Below are 21,030 nucleotides of genomic sequence, written 5' to 3'. Positions count from 1 at the left end.
CAGCCCGTCCTGTCGCATGGAGCCACCAGACCCGTTACGCTGGGAGCTGGCAGACGGAGGCCCCCAGCCACGTCTGGATCCCCGTAGAAGGTGGAGGGCTATGGTCCAGAGCCCAAATGCCTTTCAGAGACTGGTGGGATTTGTGTGACGGGAACATGCTGCTGTCCCCCGTATGTACAACCCCTAAGCGAACACGCCCCTCTGCCAGGCCCTCGGCAACCGATCTGCCCCCACAGCCCAAACGACGGACACTCAACCCGAGGGCCAGCCGGTCCCACCAGGCCAAGCAGCGTCTCCGTCGTGGCCCTGCCTGCAAGCTGCAAACGCAGCTAGCTGCAGCAATGCATGGGGCAGCACCGGCTAACGCTGCGAAGCACCTTGCCTAAAATAGCTCCCTCAGGGCAGCCTTGAGCCAATCACTGGGCTGCTATGCAACCCCTTGGCTTTTCCGCAGGCTCTGCACCAGAGAAGGGGACAGCGCATGGCACTAGCGGGGACGCCCGGGGCACACTAAGCAGCACCCGCCATCCCACCCTCAGCCTACCGCTGCTGGGAACAAACAGGGAAAACGTTCGCTCCGCAGGACCTGCATGAATCATGCTTCCCTTGGTGCATTGGAAAGGCTGATGGCTGAGCCTGGGGGCAATTGAGGAACCCCTGCCCCAATATTGTTATAAAACCGGGATGTAAATTGGCGAAATCTTTGCTATTTTAGGACTCTCAGGGGGGTGGTTGCTAGGGGGCGGGATAGCTGGTCTCTCTCCCCCTCTTCCCCCTCCATTTAACAATTAAAATGCTCTTTGTATCTGACCTTTTGTTTAGGGAAAAAAGCCCAAATCCAAACAATGTTTTCAATGCAAAGCCCCCTGCAGAGCTGATAGAATGTGGATCAGCAAAACAAGCCCGTGTTTGTTCTCTGCACCAGCTACTGGCTCTTGGGAGCCAAGCAGCAAACTCTGCCCACCCCGGCCACCTCCCAGCCAACTTTGCTGGGCTGGAGGGGGACGCCGGGGTAAAGCGCTGCTCCCCGCTGACTTGCCAGGCCTGCCTGGGGGCATGGACAGGAGGGGGCTCTGGGAGTTACGGGCTCCCTGGATAGGATTCACACACCCCTGGGCATAAACTCCACTCCAGTTCCAGGGCCCATGTGAGTCTGACATCCTTGTATAGGCTGCAGCTGCCACCAGGAGAGAACCCCAGACTGTGAGGAAAGGAGATGGACCCAGCCACCATAGACCGGGACAGGGGAAGCGCAGGCAGGCAGGCAGAAGGGGCATAGTACAGGGGCGGGGCTGGAGACAGAGGGTCAGGTGTCAAGAGGGAGCGAGTTTGGTGAGACACCTGGCACTCCGTGCTGCTGGCCAACAGTGGCCTCTCTGCCCGTAAAGATCTCTTTCCTCCAACTCTGACGCAGCACTTCCTGCTAATGACACTGGGTCAGGGTGGGGAAGGGGCCTGGTCTCCTGATTTTCCTTAAAGCCCCAGCTCCTGGAGGCAGGTGATTGTGGGCGACGCTCAGCTCTCTCTCACTTTTTTTTCCCCCCAGTTTCTAGCCATTGCCTGCAAACATGAGCCAAGGGTGCCCTAAAGGCTAAGGAACCAGAAGGCAAAGCAAAAGGAGGCCCCGTTTTTTTAGATCTCGTGATTTTTAAGCCTTTCTGGAGCTGGGCTCAGGCTTTCGGAAGGCTCCCCTTGGCGATGCCCCTCCGATTGATGCAGGGACACTTCCTCTCTGGTTACAACGACGTGGCAGCCAGTAGCCAACGAAACAAGGAAGCGCTAGGTCTTGCTGGGGACCGAGCCCCCAGCAGCGGGGGCACGACAGGCCCACGAGTACCCTCCATCCCCCTCTCTGGTGAAATCGCACTGACTTCACTCCGAGCGAGCGAGCGAGCAGACGATTTCCCCCGACCAAGAACATAAGGAGGGTGGGGGTGGCAGGCTGGGATCCTCCCCGGGAATCCGAGTTCCACCCTCCAGCAATTCTTTGGGCAGCCCCACACAGTGGCCGCCAGCCACGCTGCGTGGCATAGCTAACGTGGCTCAAATCCCAAGGTCCTGGCCGCTTGGCTGCACAGTCTTTCTCTAGCACAGCCTTGCACAGCCCTCTCCTGCCATCTAGCGTCGTGCAAACGCCAGGAGACCAGGGCCAGGTTCTGTGCTCCACCCCGTGTTGTCTTACGTTGGCTCTCAGGCTGAGATTGTCCAAGGGCCTTGGCCGGGCTTGGTTCTCAAGCCCGAGTGCTCTTTGATGGACGGGCGTCCTGCAGAGGCTGCGGATGGACCACAGCCGTCCCCCGGCCGACACAGAGCCAGACAGGCCGTGGCTCTGGATGCCAATCTCCCGCCTTGCTCCACGTGCAGGCCTGGCCCCAGTGCAACGGCTGCACAAAGCCCCCAGCAGCGAGCGGGCCTAGGAAGGAGAGTGACGAGCTGGATTAAGAGAAGCCAGTTCTGCCCTGTCCTGCCCCCATGCTAGCTCACCAGCGTCAGTGGCCCTGACCAGGTTCAGCTGGGGTCAGTGTTTGGCCCCCAGTGCTGGGATCTGGACTCGGGCCTTGGGAGGAGCAGTCCTTTCGCAGAGGGGCTGCGAGCACTTTGCAAACAGTCAGTTTGGCTCAGCCCAGCAGGAAGGGGAAGCTCTCTGGGGCATGGGCTAGGTCTTTCTGGGCTTGTACGGCACTCAGCACACTTGGGATCCTGAGCAGGGCCTCTGGGCACTCCCTGAGCCTGAGTATTAAATAAAGAGAGATTAGCCCCATTTCACAGCTCGGAAAACCCAGGCAGGGCGCGAGGCAGGAATTTGCCCAGGGTTACAAAGAGGGCCAGCGGCAGAGTTGTGGGGAGATGCCATCCCACCCGGTCCTCTGCTTTAACCACTAGCCCATGCTCTCCCCCCCTTGCTGGGGGCAGGGAAAGTGCATTGCTCTAGAAGGGAGATCGCTGGCTCTTGGACAGGAGCCACTGCCATCCTTTTATCACACATCCCCCAGGTGCATTGGTGGAGGCTGGGGGCAGGAGAGGGCAGAGGCCAAGCCTGCCAGGCCCATTAACCCTCTAGCAGCAGCGCCAGCCGCCCCGCTCCGGGCGGGTTTACACAGGGGCCAGTGAGGAAGGGGGTTTTGCTGCATCAGTGATGAGCAGCCCCAAACCAGGTGTTCCCACCGTGGGGGCCCTCGGCCGCTCGCGGCTGTCGCTCCGGTGTTGAGAGAATAGTCACAGCCCTTGCCTGAGCCTGCCTCCCTCACTCGGGCAGCGTGGCGTCCCGGAACAAGGGAGGCTGGCTCCGTTCCAAACAGACGGGCAGCTGCATGCTGGCAATGGACCATCCAGCCCTAGGTGCCGCTTCTCTGACCTGCCACCACCCCAGGAACGACACATGGGGCTCCCTGTTTATTCACCCTGTCCGGTTCCTAACAGGCTGACTCAGGGTACAAGCCATCCTTGCTAGAAAAACCAGCAGTATCATTTGCATGTGTACAGTGCCCTCGAAGGCAGTTGGGGAGAGGTTCACTTAAAACTGATCAAGGGATTTTTTTCACCCTGTGTATAACTAGCCTGCGGACGCCCCTGCCACAAGATAGCACTGAGGCCAGATGATAGCAGGGTTCAGATCAGGACTGGGCATTGATAGGGAAAGGACAGTAGGACTAAAAGCCACCCAGGGTTTTGAAAGGGATCTAAACCTTCATACTTTAGTGCATGAGCCAGCTTCTAACTAACTGAGGTCAGGAGGAAACTTGCTCCATGGGCAGGTTTTCCCATTCCTGCAGGCTGCAGTGTTCTTTGCACCTTGCTCGGAAGCATCTGGTTCTGGCCAGAGCCAGAGACAGGATACCAGCTTAGATTGTCCCCTGGTCCAAGTTTGTATGACAAGTCCTGCGATTAGTATCATACCTGCTTTACAGCAAGAGAAACTGAGATTAACAGACTGGGTGACTCGCCCAAGACCAGCCAGATGCAGAGTCAGGAACAGAACCCAGCAGAATGATGCCTCCCAGCCCTCTATTCTAACCACTAGGCCAGACTGCCACAGTTACTCTAGGAACTCCAGCGTCAGCAGCAGTTGAGGTTGTGTCAGCAGGGATGGGGCGGGAGGTGTGAGAGGCGTGGGATGCGGCTTGCTCTCCTGTAGCCATGGTGGCTCTGGAGTGGGGGGCTCATAGGCCTGGGAGGCGCACAGAGAGCACATGCCACTTCTCTGAATGCAGTCCTGCTCACCTCTCCCTCATCATCCAGGAGTTCAAACAAGGACTGGGAGCCAGGAGATCTGGCCTCTCCTCCCTGAGTCTGCTACCAACTCTGTGAGTGACCTTGGGCACGTCACTTAGGGGACGTCTACCCTGCAAAAAACACCCTGCAGCGGCTAGTCTCTAAGCCTGCAGGCTGGGGCTCACAGTATGGTGCTCAGCATAGCTGCGTAGATGTTCCCACTGGGGCTCTGAAACCTGGGGAATGGGGGGCTTTCAGACCCCGAGCTCCAGCCCAAGCGGGAACGCCTGCACGGCTCCATTTAGTGCCTTAGCGTCAGCCTGCGTCTGTAGGCTCGGGCTGTGAAACCTGCGGCGGCAGGCTTTTGTTGGGTGTTTTTTGCAGCGTAAACATAAGCTGGTCTCTCTGCATCTCAGTTCCCCATCTGCACTCCAGGGATAATAGCACGTCTCTGCTCCCAGGGGTGTTGTGAGGGTAAACTCCTTGAGGCCTGTGGGTGAAGCAGAGCCAAAGATGTACCCAGACAGGTTGTTGCAAAGGGTTACGGTTACAGCAGAGGGACCGTACCTGCAAGACAGCCCCACAGAACAACTGGGAGTTGCACAGGATGCTCCGATGAGTCTGCACCACCTCCTTCAGCCAGCAGGGGGGATTCTAGTTTCGTGATAAAATCTGGTCCCCAGACTGAAGAGTATTTTTGCAGCAAGGAAGGGAAAGGATGATAGTAAGACGTAACCGCAGCTCTTGTAGGCCAGACCTGCGCTAGCTTTAATTCAACTGGCATGGCTGAAACCAGCAGCCAAGGCACAGAGGCCTGGACTTCCACTCCAGCTGTATAAACTCTAGAAGAGAGGGGGGAAATCTGTGTTTTCTAGATAAAATATCCAGAACCGGTAAGGGAAGAAGTTTTATTTTCAAGCTTCTGAGAAGCTGCAAACAATGGGGCATTCACACGGAAGAACTGAAAGAAGGCAGAATGTGTTGGTAAGAGAAAATTTGTTATTCATGAAACAAACTATCCAATCCCCCACCACCTGGGTTTTTTTTTTTAATTATCACCATTATGGCATTTCAACATTGGATACACTGGGGATTTATGCATTTCATGGATTTGAAGGATTTTTGCAGAAGTTTTTGTTTTGGTGCATGGAAAACGCGTTCCTTTCCAACGCTGCTCCTTCCGGCAGGCTCATGTTGAAATGTCAGGCAGCCAGTAAGTAAAAGGATGTTTCTTTACGATCTCTACTCACCACCTGTGACGGTCACTTGTCTGCACGAGGCTGCCTGAGTGCTTCTTGAAGAGCTGCAGGTGCTCAGTGAATCTCAGAGCAGCTCCTCCTGAACTCAGACTCGCCACTGACAGCAATGGAGTGGCACTCCCTAACTCCAGCAAAGAATTTGGCCCTTGGTGTTGCGTTTCTAACCAAGTAGATATCTTGGCCAACAGCCATCTGTATATGTAGGGGCTTGGTTGCCACCAGTAAGGATGCAGAGTACAACAACGGCATTGTCCCATGAAGAGCAGAGAGAAGGAGATTCATAGATTCCAAGGCCAAAAGGAACTACTGTGATCAAACACTTTTCACTCCACCTGCCACGGCCACAGGGGGATTTGAACCACTGCCCTCTAGCATTGCAAGCAGGAGCCAAGTCCCAATGCCACCTCATATAGATACAAGACTGCTCTCAGCAGCCACTGGCTAGGGTGTCCCTGAATATCCTACTGCATGGCTCAGCATGAATTCACAGCAAGTCGGGCCCTCTGGTGAAGCGAATGGGAGCAGCATTGCCTCCAGGCCTGGAGCCCTACCAGCAACAACTGGTTTTCTATAACGGATGAAAGGGTGAGGTCTGGTGCCTCTGTTCTAGAAGCAGGGGATTTGTTTTGCTGGCAGGAAGAGGACAGTAGTTACAACAACATAAATGATGAGCAACTAAAGGCTGGTTTTACATCTCGGCAGCACAGCCTTCCCCTTAGCACCACGAGGCAACGACCGTTCAGCCCTGACCCGGAGGGAAGAGCACCACTTACTGAGTCACTAACCCCACCTCCGACAGCCCTTTGGCTTTCCCTTGCCCTCTTGCAAGTGTCCATCACAAAGAATGACGCGAAGAGAAACCCGGCCCCAAGAGGAGATATAAGTGGTTCTCAATTGCCTATTCTTCCTGGTTTTTCCAGGAGATGGTAGCAGCTGTAGAAAGTCCATTTCATTCTCCGACCAGCCTGTTGAGCTCAGGTTGAAAGAACGATGGAGAGAGAGCTAGTTCAAACCCATGGAATATCAGGGGATCTAAGATTTCCTAGACTACTTGCCACTATGGCTACCATGCCCAGCCTTTCGGGAGCTAGATGGCTTTCTTTCCAGCACCTGCTGGGATAGGAAGCCAATATTGCATGTCAATGAACAGTCCTGGGAAAGCAGCAGACATGATCAGGTGGTGCAGTTGCAACCCACACACCTCCTGGGTGTGGTGTTCTGTCCCATCTAGTGGTACCAAGACCACTTAAAGAAAGAGATAAAATGAGTCTGCTCCACAGCCTTAGCTAATAGCCAGGGGGCTTTTAGCTCATGCAGTAGAGGCTCATGGACTAAGCTCCAGAGGGGTGCCAGCTTCAATCCTACCAATCAGGGTCCGTCAGCGTTACACAGTGCGAGAGATTTCCTAGCAGACAAGAAGCATTTTCATGATCCGGGAGCCTCTTCTTACCCTATTACCCTCTTCTTTCACTGCCCTGTCCTTCCAAATTCCTAACATACAGACCCGTCGGAGCCGAGACCTCCACTGTGGAAATGTCCCACAAAGTGTTATTCAGAACAAAGGAGCAAATTCTGTCGATACCACTCAGTTGATTTCAGGACTGTATCTGACCCTCAGTATTTGCTACCTGGAAGAGTAGTAGAGTGGGCCATGAACACAAGAGAAGTCCCTCTCCAATCCCCACAGAGAAGGATGGGATGCAATGGAAAGCAAGCCCCAGCACTGCCTGCTTCACCCAACGGCAGAACCAAGAAATCAGAAGGCAAGGAGTTTCCATGAAATCAGTGTTGCTTACTGGCTAGTATGGAGGTGGTGGTACAATCCCAGGTGCTCAGCACCCATGGGGAGAGCACCATACATGGCTTCCTACTGACCCTATGTGTCCCAGTCCTTTGAGTGCAGAGAGAACAGCTTCTCCCAGCAGGTGACCAAGTTTTCCACCGTTCGCGCTATCTCCTTCAGCTGCTTTCTCCTGTTGCCCTGGCCTCTGTGTCGCGGTTTCTCTGTAGCTGTTGACAGACTCTTCTGTTAGCATGCAAAGAAAGAAAACAGTCACGGCAATGAAAACCATGGCCTAGATACAAACACCAAACAGGACAGAGACCAGTTCAGGGCTGTTCGTACCCCGGGGGAGTACTGGAAAATGAGGGTCCCCAAGCATGCATGTAACCCACAGGTAACGGTGGGACCTGTATCACACACACTTCCCAGTGGGTTGCATGCACTCTGCTGGAAACCTGGACACTCATCCCAATGGGCACATGCACATCTGGCAGTACAGGAGAGAAGCCACCTGTGAGGGGTGGTGTTGTTCCATCGAGCATCACTCTCCAGAGAGGGTGGGTGCGTTCCAACCTGGTGGAACTTCCCAAGGTAAAACTTCCAATGATGGGGATGGGGCATGGAGGTGTTTCTCTCTATATATATATTTCAACAACAGCCTAAAATCCTCATAAATAATCCCAGCGTTGGATATTGGCTAATTAATGCAGACCACACACATCTAGTATGGAGGAAAGTCGCCTGGCAAGTGGAGAAGATACAAGATCTGTTCCCCAGATGACTTGAAATGGTTCCCTCCCCCAGGTATAGGTCTCCATTCATAGGTGCTCTGATAGACTATTCAGACCAGTCAGCCACATTCCCCAGTGAGACGACACTAAATAAATTAATTTCTCTGACAAATTGAATGGAGGAGGGGCGGAGCCAGGGATTCCCTGAGACTGCCAGGTAACCTGAGCTCATCGGCAGACTCTTGCACAAGGGCATCAAACATGAATGGATTCCCTCAGCTTGGGCTTTCCCCCACGACTCTCCCAGGTGAGGAGCATCCGTTAATGAACCCTACACAAGTGCCAGATAGGGAGAGGGTGGCTATCAGCTTGGAGTTTCCCTAAGGTTCTCCCGCAGGAGAAGGCTAAGGGAATTCATTTCAGACACAACGGAACAGCTCAGTGACAGTTCAAAGGCATCATTCCAGGGCAGACGCTGGATCTTGCCCCAGGTCTGCATGTGATGCTCAACAAAGACAAAGTGGGTGAGGTAATATCTTTGATTGGACCAACGTCTGGTGGTGAAAGAGACAAGCTTTCGAGCTTGCATGCACAGACCTGAAGAAGAGCTCAAAAACTTGTCTCTTTCACCACCGGATGCTGGTCCCACAAAAGATATCACCTCGCCCACCTTGTCTCTCTAGCATCCAGGGACCAACAGGGCCACAACACTTAAACGTCTTCACGAATGACATTTTTGAAAGGGCTGGAGAGCCCTGGAAAGGCTGCTGCTTTCTGCAGCTGTGTTTCTGTAACCCACACACCTCCTGGGTGTGGTGTTGTCCCACCGAGTGGCACCGACACTACTTAGAGAGAGAGATTAAGGAGTCACTGCTACAGCCTTAGCTAAGGGCCGTTTGGCTTTTAGCTCATGCAGTAGAGGTTCATGCACTAAGCTCCAGAGGTCCCAGGTTCGATCCTGCCTGCCAGCTACCGGGCTCTGTTGGTTTTACACTTCTATGCTGGAGTCTTGCTGGAACGTGCATGGTGCAGTCTGGTGCAAGGGGGCAGGTTCCTCTATAGGGATCAGCCTTCTGGGAGATCCGCTCCATGGACCAGCTGCTGGGAATGGCACAGACTCTGGAGGAAGATCACTTTCCTTTTCCTTGCATTTATTTTCTGAGCGGATCAGAGCCCAGGAGTCCCAAGGGCTAAACCTCCACTGGGAGTACTCCTTTGGACTGGGATGCCAGGTGAAAAGCTTGGGAGCTAATCAGACTCACTGAGCTCAAATTTCAGTTGGGAAGAGGTGCCGGACAGCTGCACCCCAGACTCAAATGATGGCCCAGATCTTGGACAATCAGGACTGTGGGAAAGGATTTGCCCACTGCCCTGTACCCCCCACCCATGGCTGCTGTTTTTTGCACTGTCCCAGCTGCATGGCAGAAGAGAAAAGCAAGCCCCAACCTTGTAGATTTTCTTGCAGTTCTGTTTGGTCACAGACTCCGTGTTGCTGACCACCTGCATCACAGCCACCACTTCAGGATGCCTCTGTGGGCCTCTTACCATGTCCCTGAGAGACATGCTCATGGTGGAGATAGACAGCAGGATTTTCTGCTCCTGAACAAAGAAGGATGCAAAATCCAGATGAGCAGAGCCAACTCGAGCAGAAAACACTAGGATTAGTGGATGAGCCAGTGCTAGCTTAATACGAGCTCGGGGTCCCAGATTCTTAGATCACTGGAGTAAAGAGTGCCCTAAAATATAGTCGTTGGCCACCCCTGCCCCCCCCCCCATTCCCTTCCCCCACTCTGTGCCGTAATGCCCACTAGAATACAGCTGAGGGAAGCTGTTCTGCTGACCGCTTGGGGAACAAGGCATGAGGCAGTGTCACCGGGGAAGCGACACCAGCGTGACCTGCCGCCCACCCACCTGCACTGCCATGTTAGCATTGCTGCTGCCCAGCAGGAGCCACCCCAGCCGCTAAAGAGACCCGCAGCCTTTCCCTCAAAGGGCAGGTCATGGGCACGTCCATTTCCCTTTTTTGAGGATCCCCCCTCACACACACACACACACACTTCCCCTTGTTTGAATACAAAAGAAAAAGCCCTCGGTTATTAGCTACACAAAAGCTGGGGGGCAGGAACTCAGAACAGAGCAAACAGCAAAATCCTCAAGTGTTAGCAGCAAACGGTGCGAAAGGTGGGGTGACCAGATGTCCCGATTTTATAGGGACAGTCCCTCTATTTGGGGCTTTGTCTTATATAGGCGCCTATTACCCCCCGCCCGGTCCCGATTGTTCACACTTGCTGTCTGGGCACCCTAGTGAAAGGGGCACATATCACAGTGAACTGGCTAGTGCGTCTATGCTCTACTGCCTCCTCCTGGGTGGAATCGTAACTGCTCCAATAGTTAATGGCGGTTCGGAGTCCCAGGGGTTTGGAGTTCGGTAGCCACGGAGCTCTGAGGGGCCCTGGTGTACAGCCCAGTGACAACACTGGCTGCGGACTTGTCACACCAGGGTCAAAGTGAGACGGGAACTTCTGTGAGTCTCAGACACTCGTGGCTGGGCTTTGTCTAGCGAGGGGAGTGTGTCGAACTGGCTAGAGAGCAAGCGTCAGTCACGGCCCTCTGCTGAGTGCGATAAGAATGATTTGGCCGTGTCCCTGCTGCCACGAAATGCTGAGTGGCCCTGGCATTAGTCACTGGGTGGCCACTCACACATTCCCACAACAACTGGCTTTCCGGTACTTCCGGGAATGGCGTGGGCCCACCCCATCGGCGCGACCTTGTGCACGTGGGGCACAGGAAATCGCTCTGCGGGCTCCATTTTGAAGAGCGCGCCGCTCCATTCCCGCTGGGGTGACCTTGCACACATGGCGGGCATGAGGTCACGTTGCACAGATGACGCCATTTTGAAGAGCATGCCGTTCCAGCCTTGCCACGTGACCTCGCATGCACCGGGTATGCAAGGTCACAGCAAGGACGGGTGGAGCGGTGCGCTCTCCAAAATGTCAGCCCTGTCCAATACTTGACAAAACCACATCTGGTTTTGTCTCAGTCCTGGACAGGGAACAAACCACCCAAGAAGAGGACTCTGCAGCTTAAAACCAGACAAACGGCCTGCCTCCATGCACTGCAGGATGGCCTGATGTGTGACCCAGTATTGTACAGACTCACATCTCAGCCTCCATGCTTTTTCTCACACACAAACACACACCCGTTCAATGGCAAAACCTGTGTGAAAACAGGAAGAGAACGCAGATCACCCTGTTCCACATACACAGACAGGGCTCATTGAGCTAAAGGGAAGTACTGGCTGTTAGCTAGCAGTACAGGGCTGATGACACACAGTTGAGCAGTCCTGATTTCATCTAGTACAGGATGCTGGTGTACAACCCCACACCCCCACCAAAGTACATTGCAGAGAAAGCATTTGTCTAGAAGCCAGCATTTACCTTGTTAGAGAGGCAGGCTAGGCCAGCTCTCCCCCTCCTTGGGGTTCCAGCAGATCCCGTCAAGTTTTTCTGTGTAAAATACAAGGATTACAAGCTGCTCAGCTTTGGGCCTTTCCCCACGGCTCCCCTGAAGTTACTGTCCCGCGCTCTGTGCATAGCGCAGGCTTTGTGCACTGGGGAGAAGAGATCCACTGAACTGAGCAGAGCACCCCATGAAGCTCTATGGCTGGCTTGAGAGTGGGGAGAGTGCTCCTTACAAAAATCTCCTGGCACTTTTCATGGGGCGGGGAGTTTGCTGTTGCCTTGGCAGCTGCATTCCAGTGGCGCTCTGGGCGTGCGCTTCCCATTCTCAGGGAACACTGTTATATTCCAGCAATGCCTAAAGGCCCAGGTAGGGTGGAGGCCCGATTCTGCTGGGCGCTGTACCCACATCAGTGAAGCCACAGTCCCTGCTCCAAAGGACCGAGGCAGCCTAAGACAACCTGTGCCACATGGCCAGATAGCTACATTTTTATACCCGCCCACCTGCCGGGGACCGTCCACTCACCAGGTTCTGGAGCTCATCGAAGATCACGGCTTGGTACTGCCGCAGGATTTCCACAATGCTGCACTTTGCCTTGCCCTTGCTCAGCACCGATACGAGCAGCAGCAGAACAGCACAAAGGAGAGTCCTGGGGAGAATCTAGATGGGAAAGAACAACTCAGCTTCCGCATTGTACACTAGTGCCCGACCTGCCTTCCCTGTGCCACAGAGGCTGAAAGGAAGCTGGTTTCTCTTGTGTGGTTTAAAAGCAGGACAGGGAGAGGTCAGCATGGACTCAGACTCCAGAAGTGCATATGGGGAGCTCCTATATAAGAAGTGGAAAGCATTAAGGGTGCATTGGACTGCAGTATAAATAAGGTATCCTCCGGGAATATGTGTCCCTGGGTCAGCTAACCAGGTTGTGCAGCATTCCCAGCAGATTTGGGCTTTATCAGACCAGGGGAGAGGAAACTCCAAAGCTGAGAGGCCATCCTGGAGGACCTGCTGCTAGCACTTCCTTCTCCCTTTAGAGCAAAGAAGCTTCCGTTTCACCCCAGCTTGCAGCTCTGGCAGCATGGGAGCGATGCAGTCTTAAGTAGGATGGTCCTAGGACATTTCAGGGTCAGATCCAAAGACTTCATTTAGAATTAATGGCAAGAGCATCTCCATCCTTGGAGAGGTGTTTTTATGTGTTCAAACAAAACTGGGGGCAGCTGTCACAATGGTGCATAGGAACAGAGGAGGCCTGAATAGGCAGAAGAATGGCTGCTGTGTGGGAAGCCTATTTTGTCACATTTTAAAAAGGTGCTGAATATAAAATACAGGAGCAATAAAATCCGGTGAGACGTGGTCTCTTGTGCAATTGTTCTGCACTAGGTAGTTCTGCGTCTGCTCCAGTTTTTCAAAAGGGTCCTTTAATCCAGGTGCTCAGTGGTCTCCCACAGGAATGAAACAGACGCTCTTGATGGCTAAATGAGGGGGGAAATAGCCTATGCAGCTCTCTGCTTTCATTGGTGCAGCACGGATCCCTAGTCAAACCTTCAGGCTTCATGCTTTCCACGCAGTACTGAAACCAGCTGTGACATAGCCCTGAAGCCAAAGCTTTGATATCTGAGACTGTTGAGTGGCTGGAGTAAATAAATTTTATCTTAATGCTTGTCCTGTCTTTGAAAAATCCATGATCCTCAGACATGTCAAGGGATGGTCTAGGTTTACTTCCTTCTGCCCCAGCGCAGGGAGTGGAATTGCTATTTGGGTGTGGCAGAATCTTCTCAGATACGCCAGTTCCACACCTTTGTTTTCTCTGTACATTTCCCCAAGAGAAGGGAGATATCACTCCAGAGCAAACTTCAAAACAGCACAGAAGATATAAATAATGCTCAAAGCCATTCATCAAAATGCCAGCTTCGCTGCAAACGGAATATCCCTTTCCACACAGACACCGGCCAAAGTCTAAGGGTTGCTAGTCTGGAAGGCTTCCCCCAGAGGAAAGAAGGCCATGCCACTTCACTGGAACTATTAAGTAAAGGACTCTTTCCATAAATATCAAATTCCGGAACAGAGCAACACTTGCACCATTTCCAAGCAGCTGGGACGGGTACTACATTTTCAGTACTTAATATGTGAAGAAACACAGTCTGCCATTAAAAAGACAGGCTGGCTACACTCTCAAAGGCCATGACCCGCGATTCTCACAACTCATGTGACCAGCCTGGTGGAGGGGCGCACTTAAGAGATACGCCCTTGTGGAAGGAAGACTCTAATGAACAAATCATGAGAACTGTTTTCTCTTAGTAACTGGCACTGTTCAGAGGTGGGAAAAGTTGTTACAGTTAATTCACATGCCCGGGGATTACTAATTCTCTCTCCATGACCGTGTGAAGGCTTTGTCCCTGGCCCCCCTTACACACACACCCCGCCCCCAACATTTCAAAATCGGCCTCACTTAATGTTTGTCAGTAGCATCCAGGAAAAGTTCATTCTGGGTTTAGAAGTCACCTGGTCCCATGGAAGGACCAGGGCTTATCTGTAAGGTTAAGAACAGGTCTGTGAAGGGCACAGGCAGCTAGGTCGAAAAATTCAGCCTGTTAAATTGTGCTTTGCATACGCCTGAAGGGGCTAGTTTCTTCTTTCCCGGCTTTAATCCTCTAGCAAACACTGACAGATAAGGGAAATCACCAGTATGGACAGCAGTTCCTGGTGGCTCATGCGTTAACCTCAGCGGCACAGAACCTGCTCCGGCAGAAATCACTTTGCCCCCCCAGTGTCCTGACTTGCACCGCCCTGATAAGTCTGCCCGGGGGTGTGGGCCCTGTAGCTTTGGGTAGCTTGGAGGGCAGCAGGGGTCTGGCTGGCTCTGCCTGAAACCTCGCAGAGAAGCACGAAGGCAAGCCCCAAGGAAATCGGTTTCCACCCAGGGCTCCCCGCAGTGTCTACGCCCGCCCACGCTCCCCGAGCCAGCCGGCTCCAGCCAGGAGCCAGCACCAGGGCTGCGGGGAGGGGGGGATCCTGCCCTTTCCAGAAACAAGCAGCCGCTGCTGAAAAGAGGGAACATTTACAGGAAAGTCTGGCCCGCGGGACGCGGGGTTTCTCGCTTGGACGGGAACCGTCCCCGGGGGCCGGTGCTGAGAGGGAATTTCCAGTTTCCTTCTCCTGGATCTAGCTGGAATCGGTGCTTCTCCTATGCGGGGGCGGGGGACCCCCACATGGTCCCAAACGACCCTCTCAGCCCCCTCCCCCAGCAAACTTCCAGGTATCAGCTGCCGCGGGCTAGGATCAAGTCGCCCCCCTCCCTCTTCCCCCGACGGGGACACTCACCATTTATCGCTCGCGGTGCCGATCCCCACTTCTGCAAATGCCCGGGGAGGGAGGCGAGGTGCCCAGCTGCATGGTCCCTTCCCGCCCCTCCAAGCTCCAGGATGCCTGGCGCGGGGGGCCCGTCTCAACCTGTGCCCCTGCCTCCCCTCCGAGCCCCGGCCGCTTCCTCCCCTGCTCCAGCTGGGTCCCAGCATTTGAACTTGGCTCCAGGATCTAGGAGGAGGAGTGGGAGGGGATAAAGCACTGGCGGCTTTAGTCCCACCCTCCCCATCCCCAGATCCTGCCTGACCGAGTTATCCCAGGGGGAGACCGGCACCTGCCCTCCCAGAGCTGGAGGAAGGGAAAAGGGGGCGGGGAGGAGGTGTGGGGGGAGGTGAATCAGCCTCTTAAAGCTTCGACAGGGGGGTAGGATCACGGCAGGAGATTATAACTTGTCTAGAGAGGAGATGGAGAAGCAAGTCTGGGCCTGGGAATGGAGGGTCAGGTCAGACCGCTCTGCTTTACAGTGCAAACTGCTGGGAATCAAGTCCCAGTGGGTGGAGGGTCAGATTTTCAGTGTGCCCCAGAAGTACCTGGTTGAAGAAGGTGCTTTTTGACCTGTATATGGAGCAACCAGGGCAAGTCCCTTCTGGGTTTCAACTGAAATTTCAAACCTTGATTGTGAACTCTTTGGGGCAGGGACCTTGTTCCAGGTATGTAGATTGCAGAGACTCTGAGTCCAGGACAGGGCTACCATACTACAGGTAATAAATAACTATCTCCCTTCCTAAATGTTTCAGAAAGGCTCCTGAAAGCCAATCTCAACCCGAAGTCCTCGGTGCTGGTTTCACCAAGCATGCACAGGCCAGGTAAGGCTTCCAAAACACTATGCAACTACTGCTGCTGAAGACAGCCATGCCTAGGCCAAGCTGCCAGAGATCTGAAGATCCTGAAACAAAAGCAAGAGGAAACACTTGCAAGTTCTGCTTTAAAAACAAGGCGTTGGCTCCATCCTTGTTCCCCGAGAACCACCTTTCAGGGCTGAGGATTTTTGCTGTGGGGCTAACTGTGGTCAAAGACCCCGGATCATGGCAAGGCAGACCTTTCCCTTTCAGTTTCTACTAGCAACACGTTTTAATCATTAGCAATTTCTGAAAGTGGATCTAAAATGGAATTAACCTACTTTAGTGCTCATAACTGCACTTTGTCCTATAAAATCTTGCTACATGTTATCAATTTATAGACCTTAGTGGGAGTAGCCAGTGTGAAATGGTTAAGACACTTTAGCACTGTTTACACACAAATAGAGGTTAAAAAGGTACCTTTGTTGGCCTCAGACGAATGAGCCCAGAATCGTATTTGGAGTGTGAAGTCAGCTAAACCTAATTTAAATTCTTTTCACCATGATTTTTACAGAACAAATTGTGGATAACTAACCTAAAGATTTGACAGCAACCAAAAGCATGCTTCGCCCTTGGGTATTAATAAGACATGGCCCATGCCCCAACAAGTTTACAATCTAAGTTCACACACGATGCAACAAAGATTAATGGACCAACAAAGGAGAACTGGGTTAACAGCAATAAAGAGAGTTACTTGGCAAAGGAGAGGGCACAGAACCATGAAGCAAAAATGTGTGGCTTTTCGTAGGATACCTGAATAACCCAACTAAATTCTTATAGACGTCTTGGCAGAACTGTGCCTCCCAGAAGGGAATGGTCTACTGGATCATTGCTTGAAGCAGGAGGAACTATGTACACTCAAGGACACACCACTAAAGGCTGGATCCAGACATGTTCATTGTGCTCTATGTGCCCATAAATCAAATTTACAGGTTCAAAAATCCATTTTCAAAATTTTAAGACATCTAAAAACATTAAGCTGGTAAAGGGAAGGGTCCATTTTAAAAAAAATAAGCATCAATATTTAAGGGCCTTTTGAAAGATAAGGTGAAAGGCAGAAACACTGGGTGGCAAGAGGAATTTCATGCTCTCAAAGAAACGAATCCACCTGCTGGTACATCGCCCTCACATCGTGATGCTTTCAATACCCCATTCTGTGCCTCAGCACTGGGAGAGAGAGTACATTTACCCTGAACGGTGAATTTTTGCATTAGTATGTTGCTACATTTTATGCTCTTTAAATTAGGGAAAGTTCACTCCAATATCACACAAAGCCTTAATGAATGGCCTTTGTGTTGGGAACAAAGCAAGGGAAGGGGAGGATGGAATTCAGCCCTCAACCAATGGGCAGGGATGCACTGTGGAGGTCAGAGTCCTAACCCTACAACCGTATCTGGGAGTTTCCCAGACATTGGAGCCAACAGCCCTTCCCCAGCCCATTCCAAAGCAGAGTGTTAAAAACCTCACTGTGTTCCCTCCAACACAGCCTCACTGCAGGACTTAAGTGCCACATAGGGCTTCACAGGTCCTCGGTACCTGGGTGACCCTGAAGCCCAAGCTTGCTGCCCTGATTACTACTGTATGTAGATTGTCTAGCACATTTCCAGTACTATGGCACTTTCCAACCAAAAGGAACAGTCCCCTCCCCTTACCACCTAAGATCTTACCACCTAAAGAGACAAAGGACAGATGAAAAGACAGGGAAGGGATACCATCAATAAGCAGAGGGGTCAGGATAGGCCCCACAGGTACTCAATATGTAAATGCCATTTGTTAATATATGCAGTAGCCATATTGGTCCCAGGATATTAGAGAGACAAGGTGGTCGAGGTAGTATCTTTTATTGGACCAACTTCCATTGCTTTAAGCTTGTCTCTCTCACCAACAGAAGTTGGTCCAATAAAGCATTACCTCACCCATCTAGTCTAATTTGTTAACAAATTTTTTCAAGCTGACCCCCTGCAGAACATTAGTTTGACCCAACTCTGGGAAATCCTACTTAAACTATCCCCTTATCTATACCCTCCCCATCCCAACCAACAAACGCTCCTGTCCTCTCTCAGTACGGTTAACCCAGACTCAGACTCAGCCCCTGCATCCCCCATGCAGAGAACCTTCACTCTCCCTCTGCATAAGTCCCCATTCTCCAGCGACGGAAGGAAAGTCACTGTTGGTGGTGGAGAATCTCTTGGGATACTGGAGGTCTTCCCTCTCCATGCTGCTTGCCCTAACAGCTGCAGGCCTGAGCCTTTGAAAGCTTACAAGCCCACAGCACACCAATGCGGTATACTTTTCTTAATGAAGGTGCAATTGCACATGTTCTCACCAGATACCTGAGAGAGAACACATGGGTTTCATTTCGCATTTATAAATCTGGAAGAAAAACTTTCATCAAGAGTGGCCACTTCTTAAACAATGTGGCACTTAAAGCAAAAGAACATGAGAAAGCTTGGCAGACAGATACATTCCTCACAGGGGCACCGTTGTAAGGAGTGTAGCTGGCCTTTTATAGGATACCCACCCACTAGTCAGATCCAACCACCCTGCATTTAGTCTTTGACACGCAACAGTCAGTGCAATGGAGGAAATGGTGCTCAAATAGAATTCAAAGCGAAACACAAGACAGTTGTATTTTATAGCATCCCATTACATCTGTACAGTTTTCCAGGCAAGTGACAGGTTTTCTTCAAGCAACATTCTATGATGATACATACTTAAAAAAAAATCACTATATCCTAATATACACATGCTATTAAATGAAGTTGGAGACGTTTGTATCTTTCAGTTGGTGAAGAAAATAGACACAATCTCTCTGGAGGACATTTCTTTTCACTCAAAGGAGGATCAAGAGACCGAAAGTCACCCCTTTGGGTCAAAAAATGGCACTGCTCATAGGTTTAGAAAACCTTACTCATGAACCTAAGACAACTTACAGGGGCTACAGACACAGAGATAATCTATGTGCTCCAAGATCATCCCAGCAACAAGCTAGTTTCTCCATTTGAGTTTGGAGAAGTTTTTCATATCCATCCATCCTGGAGGTCAGCTTCAGTTGCTAAAGCACATGGCTTCTTAATGGTTCTAAGAATAAAGATTTTTTCTTTAGAGAGCCTCAAGTTGTTTTTACCATGTTGTTTTAACACTACTGCTGTAGTATTACAGTGAAATTATTCTATTAAAATAATATGCTTACATTATACATTTAAAAATTAGAGAAAATATCACTAAAAATAGGTTCTGGTTATTGAATTTCACAAAATGCTCAATTATGAATAGTTTTCCACAAAAATCTGACCAGGATTCTACCCCAAAAGTTGAGGAGGCAGTTCCAGTCTAGCTTTGTCACACCAAACACACATTTTTGCCTTCCATTTCTGCCACCATGCCCTTCTTTCCACCCCAAAATTCCAGGCATGTCTTCCACCGATTATTGTTCTTTGGTTCCTCTATTTACTTTAAGCCTCAGTATGTTTAAATATCAAGGAGACAGCTTTGTTGACAATGAGTCATTAAATGGGCCAAACACCAAGAAACTGAAGGCCTGGCTGACAGGAAGAGAACTCGTGCCAGGGAAGACACCAGAGGAGTTGCAAGTCATCAGAAAGTGATCAAGTAATAATTAAGGTTTGAATTTACAGAATGGGTTCACACATCCGAATGAGAATGCCCATCAAACCTATGCAAAATTACTCAGCACCACCACCTGCCAGCAATGTTCACAGAAGACACCATAACACAAATGCATCTGATTATGCCACACCAACGACGTCAATGTGCAGTCTCAAGGGCTACCGCAGAAGTGGAAGGGACTGTCTCCTCATCTTAATATTTTTTTTGGAAAACCAGGGGTCCTCCTTTGTTCCACCAACTTCCTTCGTTTACTCTACGCAATTGTGTTGCTGGCAGGGTTGGAAACGTATAGCAAAGGGGCCGTGTCCTCCAGGGGTGATTGACGCAGCTGAACACAGCATACTCTAGAAGGCATTTTTAATTTTGGCAGCCACAACGACTAGGATCTCTCCAATTTTCTTCTGCCAGTTCTCTATGTCCTTGGACACTTCACACCACAGCTCTCCATGGCGGGGCTCAGCATTCTCACAGCGCTTTTTCACCTCTTCCTGCTGCTCCTATGGAGGAAGGAAAACAACAGGCTGGGACTACCTTAATCCCCCAATTCTTTCCCCTAGCTGAGCAAGAAGGTCTTCAGATCCTACCGTTCCTCCTAACGCACTGGTACATTGTGCTGGAAGTTAAGGGCCTATACAAACCATTAAAAAAAGAAAAAGCGGTGGAAATCAGGGTTAGGAATAACTGAAGGTTAAAGATTGGCAGCAATGGCAACTGTTCTGCTTTGCAAAGCAGCCCAATGGCTGACAAACTATTTTTGGTTTTCCACCATCTACCTTTCCCCACATTCTTTACATAGTTGCTCTTCACAGAATCTAAGATTTGTGGTGAGAGAACACACAAAAATGGATATTTTGCGGAGTTATGAATCTAATACGGTGCTCTATAGCCTAGTCTTAGTACATTCTAGGCTGCCAGACAATGAAACCGTTTCCCTATTCACAGTTCAGGCAGAATCAAAGCAACTGTGGTGGACGCTTTCCTTGTGTTGCCTTAACACATCACGCATATCGAGGGGGACTCATCTCCCAGAAGCTGAGAAGTCTCACATCAGCTCAGTACCAGGTTTCTCATGAGCATTACATAGGAACTGCCATACTGGATTAGAACAATGGTCCATCAGATCCGATATGCTACTTCCAACCGCAACCCATATAGATATTTCAGGGGATGAGATAAAAACCCTCATAAGGGGCAATTATCCAGCAACACCTATAGGGAAGCTTCTTACTAACCCCAAGCAGTTAGCGGATGGCTTACGCCTTGAAGAATGAAGGTTGATCTCATACATTTTTGTATCTGCTAATGTAACTGTGGATGGCCAAGACAGGCTGCCAACTGTGTCGCGTTCTTTGTGGTGGTGTTTTTTGTGATATTCACTCCTGGTGGACTGAGTGGAAATACTATCTTTGGAGGACCACACAGAAAAATTAGTGTGCGTGGGGTCAGTGCTCAACAATGCATATTTTACTGCAGCTATTATTGGGGTAGCAGTTTCTAATTTTTAAAATCTATATTATTTTTCCATGCTGTGATATCTAGTGAAATTGGTAAAGGAACACCAGAGCGCGCATGTAGAGAGAAGTGCATATTCGGCCTAACCGTACAAGAATTGGCGGCTGTGATTGCAGAGCCATTGGCCATTATCTTTGAAAACTCGTGGCGAACCGGGGAAGTCCCGGATGACTGGAAAAAGGCTAATGTAGTGCCAATCTTTAAAAAAGGGAAGAAGGAGGATCCTGGGAACTACAGGCCAGTCA

The 21,030-nt window shown here is 51.1% G+C and overlaps 2 protein-coding genes across 3 annotated transcripts in view; both read right to left on the bottom strand.

Moving 5' to 3' along the window:
- Positions 1 to 5,159: 5,159 nt before the first annotated feature.
- On the bottom strand, positions 5,160 to 14,981 carry C13H20orf204 (chromosome 13 C20orf204 homolog). Its single transcript, XM_073308839.1, has 5 exons — positions 14,763 to 14,981; positions 11,970 to 12,104; positions 11,423 to 11,491; positions 9,432 to 9,584; positions 5,160 to 7,497 (listed from the first exon to the last, which is right to left on the bottom strand). Exons 1-5 carry the CDS (start codon positions 14,763 to 14,765, stop codon positions 7,348 to 7,350), a joined length of 510 nt encoding a protein of 169 aa, XP_073164940.1. The 5' UTR covers positions 14,766 to 14,981; the 3' UTR covers positions 5,160 to 7,347.
- Positions 14,982 to 18,259: 3,278 nt separating this feature from the next.
- PRPF6 (pre-mRNA processing factor 6) overlaps positions 18,260 to 21,030 on the bottom strand; it is a 35,129-nt gene continuing 32,358 nt past the window's right edge. For both annotated transcript variants that reach the window (XM_073308980.1, XM_073308979.1), the window contains one exon: positions 18,260 to 19,770. In XM_073308980.1, the coding sequence (XP_073165081.1) occupies positions 19,618 to 19,770 (153 nt within the window). In that variant the 3' untranslated portion in view covers positions 18,260 to 19,617. The remainder of the gene's footprint in view (positions 19,771 to 21,030) is intronic.

This window comes from Lepidochelys kempii, chromosome 13 (genome assembly GCF_965140265.1).
Source record: "Lepidochelys kempii isolate rLepKem1 chromosome 13, rLepKem1.hap2, whole genome shotgun sequence".
Classification (NCBI taxonomy): Eukaryota; Metazoa; Chordata; order Testudines; family Cheloniidae; genus Lepidochelys; species Lepidochelys kempii.
This window is presented reverse-complemented; position numbering and strand designations above follow the sequence as displayed.